Consider the following 9,846-nt stretch of genomic DNA (forward strand, 5'->3'; position numbering starts at 1 on the left):
CGGCTCCCAGGGCCCCCGCAAGATGCCGTCGCCCTCGCTGACGCTCCACACCACGTGCAGCGCGCCGTCGCCGGAGAAGGCGAGGTGGTAGCCGCGGCGGCGTGCGCGAGCTGGCGAGGCAGGTCGGGGCACGCGAACGGCACCGGCGCCGGGCACTGCGCGGCCATGTCGGCCACCCACACCTGGCCGCCGAGAAAAAGGCCCCGCCGCCGCCTGCACCGTGCGGGCTTTGCCCGCCGGCGTCCACCGGCTCGCCGCCCGTGTCGCCCCTGCCGAGGGACGCGGGGGCTTTTTTTTCCTCCATATGTTGTCCTGTCCATGTGACGTGCTTAGACGACAAATCCTAATTTAGGTCTAGCGGGTTAAACCTTTTCTTATCAAACGGCCAAATTTATTGATGAGTAAACATGGTACTACTACATCAGATCATACAATCTGCATGAAGGAACAACAAGACCTTTATTAAAAACATAAGTGGTGTCAAAAATCTATAGCAGAGAAGCTCGACATTCTAGCAGAGCAGAACAGAACAGAGCCCTCTGTCTGAAGGTGCTAGCTAGTTCTGTCCAGCCAACACACACTGCAAAAACAGAGAGATTTTAGATAATTGGCGTCATGTCATGCAAGGCATAAACCAGACGGATTTGGGCCAGTCCTGATCCAGTTCCAGCTCGTTCAACACCAAATCCTTGTGGTGGTCCTCGGTGGGAAAGGTGATAACGCCGGCGGCCAGGTGGAACACCCAGACGCCACGCCAGTCACCGCCTAGCGCGAGGAGGCCACAGAGCGGGATGTTGGTGAAGTAGACGGCATCAGCTCTGAGCCACGGCGACGCGATGCGGACCGGCACCGACAGCGACTGGCTCCGGTCGCCGATGAGGAACGCGCGGTCACCGCCGACGCTCGCTGTCGCCGCCCACGACGCCGACGCCTCGTCGTAGCGCATGACGAGCATTGCTGGGCGGTGGTAGCGGTTGCTGGAGCTGACGCCGTCGCCCTCGCTGGTGCTCCACACCACGTGCAGCCCGCCGTCGCCGGAGAAAGCGAGGTGGTAGCCGCGGCGGCGGTGCGCGACCTGGCGAGGCAGGTCGGGGCACGCGAACGACGCGAACGGCACCGGCGCCGGGCACTGCGCGGCCATGTCGGCCACCCACACCTGGCCGTGCGTGTCCATGTAGTAGAACTTGCCGCCGTGGTACGCCACGTCTAGCTCGCGCCTGACGGCACGCTCCGCCTTGGGGATCTCGCTGAGCAGCCGCCAGATGCCGTCATCGTCGTTGATGCCGGCCCTGGCGTAGAACACGGTCCTGCCGCCGAGCGACGCGAAGGCGGCGGCGTGGGCGCTGGCGCTGGGGCGCGGCGCGAAGGCCAACTTCTGGACTATCAAGTCCAGTTCACGCTCCACGACCGCCGGGGAGGAATCCGGGATCCAGCAGGGCGTCGGCGGGAGATCGACGCGCGCGCCGGTGATGGGGTTGACGAGGTAGATCCCGATGTGCTGCGGCTCGGGGACCACGGTGACGAGGGCGAGCCAGCCGGCGTTGGAGCCGACGCAGCGGGCCGGCAAGCCGCCCGGAGGCGTCCACTGGAAGGAGTTGAGGGTCGGCGCCGAGAGCACGGTGAAGGAGTCGCTGCAGCCCTCGGTGCGCGGGATGACCGCCCATGGCGTCGGCATCGCCGGGGACTCGATGGCGGCTCTCCAGGTGCGGCAGACGGCGCGGAAGCATATTCGGCCGGGGACGGCGAGGAGCGTGCCGATGTAGTTCAGGAGATCGCCGGGCAGGCCAGATGACCAATCCACCTCCTGCTGCGCCTCCATCGCGATCTCGTAATTCATGGCCTTGCCTTTCCCTGCATCGATCGATCTGAGTAATAAATACTCCACGCATTAGTTGTGGAACAGGAAACCGGCCTGGAGATATACTCGGCTTACGTATACGCTGACCGAGTCCATATTGGGCACCGCCATGCAGAATTTTGACCAGTCATACCCACAACAAAACAATGCAACGGTTTTTAATTTTGACTAGCAGTCCAGAATTTTGACTAGGCATGGATGTAACTGTTCAATCCTGCCCGGCGGCCGGCGATCTCGAGGTGCATGCGCGGTGGCTTGGGCGTCTGGCGCGAGCTTGAAGTTGTACTACGTGCCCAGGTGTGCCGCGTTCTCGCACCCGTTAGCCAAGCAGCCCTATCGTGCACCGCCGCCCTTTTTCCGGCGACGGCGCGCTAGAAGCCTGGTTCTGACGGAGAACCAGCACGGCACAAAGATATGGAGATCACCGTCACCGAGCTAGAAGCCTGGAATTGGGTCATTATGCCTTGCATGACATGACCCTGATCGACTATACGACATGTCACATCTTAAATCTTAGGGGACATATATTAGGCCATCTCCGATGCAAGTCTATTTGTCCAAATATGTTCATGTGTGATTTATCAACAAAATACACAATCCAACGGAACCTTATTTCTCTAAAAGTGGTCCACAGCTCTATTTTTTTTCTCCAAATTTGGAAAAAGTATGTGAAGACTCCATTTGTCTTCTTGACCCACGTGCAAAATATTCATGAAGAGGTAAATGGGTTTTATCATTGGACAACTTGATATTTTACTCACCCAATTTGTCTAAAACCCATCCAAATGAACAAATGGGACCTCACCCTTGGAGATGCCCTTAGAACCGTCGAATTAGTGTTGGGTCATCATTCTACTCCTTTCTTTCCATCAGTCGTTCGGAATCTTAGCCTGATTTTTATTCGTCGGATTAGTATATGGACACAAATCATATCCAATGCCTGAGAAATCGACTTATTCTAAATATAAAAATAAGGCAAACTAAAAAATTGTAAAATTGATACTCCCTCCATCCAACAAAAAATGTCTCAACTTTGACCAAATTTGAATGCATCTATAGACTAAGTCATGTCTAGATACATCCAAATTTTAACAAACTTGAGACATCTTTTGTTGGACGGACGGGGGGAGTACAATATATAGTACTTATTTTTTTTTATGAAACAAAGGGAAGGGTGATTGGCGGAGCTCGGCCGCGGAGGAACTTGGTGAAAAATTGCGACAACCCTTTTTTACTACGGAAGAGATTTTTTCTCTCTCTTTTGTCCTACTTTCATTATCTTCATCTTCCTTGCTTTCCTGCACTTTTTGATTTTTTGTTTTTTGAACTTTAATTTTCCTAAACTTTTGGATTTTCTAAAACTTTTTCTACCTTTTCTTTTCTCCATTTTTAATTTCTCTTACTTTTGCTTTTAATTTCCTCAAATTCTGAAAGATTATTTTTACCCAACAATGGCATAGAAGGTTAAATCTCACTTGACATATCAGAACCGTTGGATTAATATTTGAGCGTCACCACACTCCCCTCATTTCAGCATTCGTTCGGAAATTTAAAGCAAAAACCATATTCAATGGCTGAGAAATCAACTTATCTCTAACTAAAATCAAGGCACTTAGATATTGCAAAATGGATTTCTTTTTGTATCCAAGCAAAATACAGCACTACTCTAGCCTCCTTTTTTTATTATCATGGCCGTCCATGATATATATTATTGTAAAATTACCACATAACACCAAATTTCTTTTTTCTTGAGAAGTCAAATTGCGATTCTATTTCATAAGTTGCATTAACGAACCCGCCGTCGGGAGGAGGACGTGGAGGAGAGCCCCGATTCCCATCACCGCGCCGTAACCCCCAGTCCAACGACCGTCGAGGAGGACAAGGATGCCGCCTACAACGCGGTGGCCGCTGAGTCGATCAAGACGGTAGATGAAGAGGAGTAGCGCCACCGACCTCGCCCGCGCCTTCTACCGGTTAGAGAAAGACCGAGAGATACTCTTCGTCTCTTCCGATTCCGACTAGGCCGCCTCTAAGTAATATTTGGTTTTATGTATAAACTTAATCAGATGAACTTGGTCCCGTGTTATTCGATGGTGTCTTTAATATAGTTATTTATGTAGTTTTTATGTATGAACTTGTGGTGCTTGAGACGAGATTGGACGCGCGATTTACTTTCAAATAGTTGAAATGCCTGTGCGTTGCAACGGAACAACAAAATAAAATGATACATTCAAAAACATGCATCGAAACCTCGCTTTGCTCTTCTTTAACAATCATCAAATATCTCTTTAAAAAAGGTTTCTTTCGAAGATTGTGTCTCTGTACTCTAGTCTCTCAAAATAGAACAATATACTTCCTTCTGAAAGTTATATAACATCACCCGGTCAAAGAAGTTTTGAGACGGAATCACTTAATTTTTTTAGTTCTCTCTGTTATCTCACTTCACCCGTTAAAACAAAGAGTTAGAAGGGGCAACAAATTTATGTTTTGCCAGCTGGATGTTCATTTATGAGTATAGACATTTGATTGTTTTGTTGAGCATGCCTATTTTGATTTTGCTGGTTTTCTCAAGGAGCTTATCAATATTAGATTAAATCAAGTCTAATTAATAAATTGGCAGTGCATGTGTAATTCTTTTCCAATTATTTGCTCGAGTTGTTCGGCGGCTCTGGATTGTGGGCAGTTCAGACGACTTGACGTCGTTGGCCTCTCAGCTATCTGTCGGCTTGTAGTCCTGTCTCTGTGTGGCGGCTAGAGTCCGTCTTATATAGCCCACAAGTATTAAATGTGGCAACTCGTCCGCGGATATCCGACCAAAATGGGTAGCATATGGGTCGACGTTTATGCCCATGGGTATACCCGATGGCTCGCCCGATTAGTTATGGGTAGGGTATGTGTATAGTTTTATACCCATGGATAACCGATGGGTCGCCCAGTTATTAATATTTTAATTAAATAAATATTATTATTTTTGTATAATTTTTTTAGTGAAATGTGGACTCTTTATGCAATAGGATTAACGGATGAACCCTGCTGTAAAATAAAATAAAGACCAAGTGCGAAATTGGCCCGGTAGCCCATGACTCGATGACCCATCAACTTGGCCTGTTTGGCCCATCTCTCAGTCAGGCTCACAGAAGAAAGGCATCGAGGTGCCTTCTCCCATCTCTCATTCTACACTCAGCCATCATCTCCTGTTGTCTCTACTATACCCTAGGCACCGCCACCGTTCTCTCTCGCAGTCTATCTCTAGCTCATCAGCTTTTTCGAACAATTCGCCATCTCCTAGTGTAATTTAACCCTAGGAGGACTCTTTGATGCAATAGGATTAACGAATGAGCCCTGCTGTAAAAAAACTAAATAAAGACTAAGTGCAAAATTGCCAGTAGCCCATGACTCGACCCATCAACTTGGCCTGTTTGGCCCATCTCCCTCGCTCAGTTAGGCTCACGGAAGAAAAGCATCGAGGTGCCTTCTCCCATCTTCCATTCTACACTCGGCCATCATCTCTCATTCTCTCTACTATGCACTAGGCGTCACCACCATTCTCTCTCGCAGTCTGTCTGTAGCTCATCAGTTTCTTCTGACAATTCGCCATCTCGTCGTGTAATTTAGCCCTAGGAAGAGACTGTCGTGGCTGGGAAACGGAAGAGAGGACCAGCCGTGGCCGCGCCTGGGAGACAGAGGGGACGGCCATGGCTTCGATTCCTCGCCTGATGGGTGCCCGATCGGCATCTTCCGACTCCCGTAGTGTTTCGGCGGAGCGATCATTTTCTCGTCGGATTCGTAGTTGTTGCCCGACTCTTGTAACGATCCCGTTGGCGATGGATTCCCTGGCGGAGTTTTAGTCCAATTCGGTGCAGGTAACGGGCCAGCCGGCTTTGTAGGCGTAATATACATGCAATCTTTGGAGGGGGGCATAATTTTTTGGGAAAGTTTGATAGACGACGGTGAAGGAAACGGTCCGTATTTTTAGATAGGTATAGAATTCCGGTTCAGATTTTATTCAGTTCAACCGAAGAGTTGCTCCGAGGAAATTAAAAATCTGTCCCAGCTGGTCGTCACAGAAAACTAAAACTAGCCGTAGCCAGCCGATTTGAAGTTGCAAATTCATCCCCCCTGGACCCTTGAAATCCATAATACATCCCCCCTGGACCCTTGAAATTACGGAAACCCCCAAACGTAAGCCTGTAACCGACTTGTAAACATCCTGATCCACCCCTCTGACCCCAACAGAATCACAGAAACCTCCTCCCCTCTGAAATCCGCCTCCCGCTCTCAGAGCATTTCTTCGTCTGGAAGCTTCCGCTCGCTCGCCGCTCGGGATGGCTTCCACCGGAGCCGGAGGGGAGAACCCTCGCCGCCCGCCAGGAGCCGACGGCTCTCCACCTCCGCCAGTCAACCTAGGCGCCTCCGCCTCGTCCACGTCTTCCCCGCCGACCCGCGCCATCCGCGACGTCGTCTCCGGGAAGGGGATCCTCGCCGCGACCGGCGGCGAGAACCCTCGCCTCCCGCCTGCAGCGGACCTAGGCGCCTCCGCGTCTTCCACATCGTCCGCGCCATCGGAGGCGTCGTCTCCGGGGAGGGGCATCCTCGTGCGCGCCTCCGCCTCCGCCTCGTCCACATGGTCCACGCCGTCGGCGATGTCGCCTCCGGGAAGGGGGGTCCTCTCCGCGGGCCACCTCGGCTCGCACGAGGAGTCGTCCCCGGGAACAAAAAGGAAGCCCCTCCGCCGCGAGCCACCCGTCCTCCGCTGGCTGCCTCCCTCCGCCGCCTCCTTTTCCCCCTCTTCCTCGTCCGCGGGAGGAGGAAGTTCTTCTGCCTTCTCCCCGTCCTCCGCGCCGCAGTTGGCGATTTCGTCGACGGGAAGGGGGCTCGGGCGACCCGTCTGCTCCACCTTCGCCGCCTCATCCCCGGGCCCTTTCCCGTGCGCCATGGAGGGCAAGACGATCAGCTTCCGCTGCAGGTCGATTCCTTATGGAGCTGTGGTCGGTGATGTGCGGGCGAAGGGCTCCGTCGTCGAGCTCAGAACCTCCGAACCCGTCCCGAAGAGACCATTCACCGCTGGGGAGTGGGTGACACTACACGCTCCAGACGGTTCTTGCTGGGAAGGCTCTGTGAAGACGCAGGATGACGATCCCTCGGATTCTCTGTACACGCGTCTACTGGTTGATATCCTAGTGCCGGCTCAGAAACCAGGCTAGTCCTTCTGAAATCGTCTCTCATATCCTCTGTTTCCGTCTCTCCCTCTTCTTAGATATCCTCTGCTTCGGTTCTGGTGTTATGTGCTGGAGTATGATCTCCATGTGTAATTAATGTTTCAGATAGTGCCACGGAAAACTTCATCATAGATGTATTTGCAACTAAAACTGTGATTGCTACCCCACCTCCTCTCAATGCTTGGAAGGTACGGAGTACTCGCAATACTGTTTACTAGGGAAAGATCTTTTAAATTCCTGTCAATCCTGATTTTGTTTTATTGCATAGCTTCGGACTGTTCCCCAAAAGGAAGGACATGAAAGACATAAATCAAGAATAGGACTTAAAGGTACGGACGGTTTCATTACAATACTCAATAGTATAATGGGATGGTTTATCATTATTAGCATATTTTTTGTGTTAGGCTTTGAGAAAATCGGAAGGGCTGTTGCTGAGGTGCTCATAGAAAGCTCCGATGTTAACCTTGTGGCCATCTATGCTGAGGAGATGAATGCAACCAACTTGGTACATGTTGCTGTATTTTTTCTGCTAAATGTATTTCTGTCATGTGATTCCGTTCCCTTTTTGTAATTTTGTGCTCAGGTCCGCTCGTGGAAGAACAGCAATATACCTCTAAGATTCAAAGATTATAGAACAGTGGTATTCAAAAGAACATATCAGAGAAAGAATAACGCCCCTGAGGAGGAAGACATAGAAGTCACCGTCTTCTTGGCTAGGTACTGCATGTGTTCTGCTCCTGGGCTCCTGCATTGCTACCCAGCTCCTCTCAATGCATGTACAGTTATTGGGCTCCTGCATGTGTTCTGCTCGCCGCACCTTGTTTTTGGAGATTTTAACCATGGCTGCTCTCCTAGGCTTACTCATGGATTGGAGGGTGGGATGGGTGATTAAGGGATGTTTAACCGTAGTTTTTTTGTTGGTTGAGCGGCAGGGGTAGGGGCTCTGGTGCTAAACTGCTAATTGCTCATCCCTTCGGTTCAGACTTAATTCCATTTTTGGCGTATCTGCTGTATGTGGCAGTTTAGTTTAAACTTGAGTATAGTACTAGGTAAATTCTTCACTACACCCCTTTTCTTTGTGGATTAATCAATAGTTAGTGCTGTTCAGAGTTTCAGAACTGTTAGTGCTGTTCAGATGTTTAACCGTAGATGTGTTTGTGAGAAGTACTACATCCGATCCTAAATTCTTCTCCTCAATTTGTCCAAATATGAATGTATCTATTCTTGAAAGACGTCTACATACATGTAATATTTCGACAACAATTTAGGATCGGAGGGAGTAATAGTTACTTGCTTTCTTTCTCCATAGTGTTTGATTTTTGCGCTAACTTTGTTTGTTCACCGAAGTGAACGAGAGAATATTCCATGGAGCCAGGCTAGAGTAGAATATGTCGTCGATTCTATTGCTGTGACGGGTGAAACAGATACCACAGAACCAAAGGTCATCAACGACAAAAAATTGGTCCATTGCCTCACTCGATTTCCCAAGGTATTTTCTCTCTTTGTTTTATCTTTGGTCTCTGTTTTTTTTTTTGTTCTCGTTTCCCTTATTTGTCCATAATAACTATGTAGGTGGCTCAAACTTTTGGGCTGCTTTTTGATCGACAAGAGCCCCGGTTCACGAGACCGTGTTGCCGGCTCACCATAGTTGCTACTAGCTTATCTTCTGTCGAGGTAATAATAGATTGATTCCCATAATAAGGTGATTTTGAATGTTAAGAAATGGTGTGCTTTATTAGCTTCAATTGTGCAGGTTTTGACGGACTCTTTCCCTCAATGGGATAAGACAGAAACAAGTATGTCTTTTTTTGCCGATGGAAGTGCCGAAGAAACGTCAAGCTTTGACCTGATCGTCACACTCTCAACCAGTTCTAGCAACAAGTAAATTACTTGCTCACGTGCCTTGTGTGTTCTTACTTTTGAAACTTCAACTCACTCTTCGTTGTGGTCTCGTAGGAGGCTTGGCAACGGCACGACCACGAGCGATTCCTTCACTGCTCTCCTACGTACTTGCATTGACATGATCCGGCTCGTGCCGCTGCCGATTGTCAGATGTCGACTCGTTCTTTTCTGAGTGTCCGACTACGGAGGATCGAGGTGTCATCGTGTCGGGCGTAAAATGTGCATACCATGTTGGTACAGTTGTTGAATAGTACAGGTTTACCTTGCATAGGATATTCTTCCGTAACTGATCGCAACCCATGTGTCCTTGACTTGTCCATATCACATGGAGTACCAGGTACTACCATCTTAGCTCTGAACTTGGTCCTTAATTGTTGATATATTGAAATGTAGATGTCATGCAGCACGGTGATCAGAGAGAAATTTTAATCTGCTTTTTGTTGATATGTTCAGCTGTAGATGTAGCACAGTGATCAGAGAGATTTTATATATACTCCTAGTAGAAATTTTACTGTGGTTTTTGTCAAGCTTTCTATATCTTTTGTTAATGCAATATCTACTTTCCTTTTGGGAAGCAAATTTTGCTCCATTACAGTACTATGTTTCCCCTGATTTTTGGGCTCCAACCATCCTGCTCAAAAACTTATGGTATTTCTTCCCTGATTTTTGGGGCTCTAACCATCGTGCCCAAAAACTTATGGTCCACTTGATTTACGTGTCGGCTGTACGTTGTTCTCTGCCTCTGTTCGATTCAATTCGTTGGTATGCGCATCTGCACTTCCTTGACCGCGGTGCACCGCATCTGCATGCGTGCGTGTCTGTAAGTATGTGTGCACGTACGGGCCGTCTCAAGGGGTGATGCGCGCA

The 9,846-nt window shown here is 49.3% G+C and overlaps 2 protein-coding genes across 2 annotated transcripts; one reads left to right on the forward strand and one right to left on the reverse strand.

Moving 5' to 3' along the window:
* Positions 1–613: 613 nt before the first annotated feature.
* On the reverse strand, positions 614–1,819 carry LOC104581481. The gene has a single exon (XM_010229070.1). The coding sequence runs from the start codon at positions 1,817–1,819 to the stop codon at positions 614–616; it is 1,206 nt and encodes a 401-aa protein (XP_010227372.1).
* Positions 1,820–6,361: 4,542 nt separating this feature from the next.
* On the forward strand, positions 6,362–9,451 carry LOC112271031. The gene is made up of 8 exons (XM_024459924.1): positions 6,362–7,265; positions 7,346–7,406; positions 7,482–7,582; positions 7,661–7,794; positions 8,425–8,566; positions 8,650–8,751; positions 8,831–8,958; positions 9,034–9,451. The coding sequence occupies exons 3-8, from the start codon at positions 7,565–7,567 to the stop codon at positions 9,149–9,151; spliced, it is 642 nt and encodes a 213-aa protein (XP_024315692.1). The 5' UTR covers positions 6,362–7,265; positions 7,346–7,406; positions 7,482–7,564; the 3' UTR covers positions 9,152–9,451.
* Positions 9,452–9,846: the final 395 nt, after the last annotated feature.

This window comes from Brachypodium distachyon, chromosome 2 (genome assembly GCF_000005505.3).
Source record: "Brachypodium distachyon strain Bd21 chromosome 2, Brachypodium_distachyon_v3.0, whole genome shotgun sequence".
NCBI lineage: Eukaryota > Viridiplantae > Streptophyta > Magnoliopsida > Poales > Poaceae > Brachypodium > Brachypodium distachyon.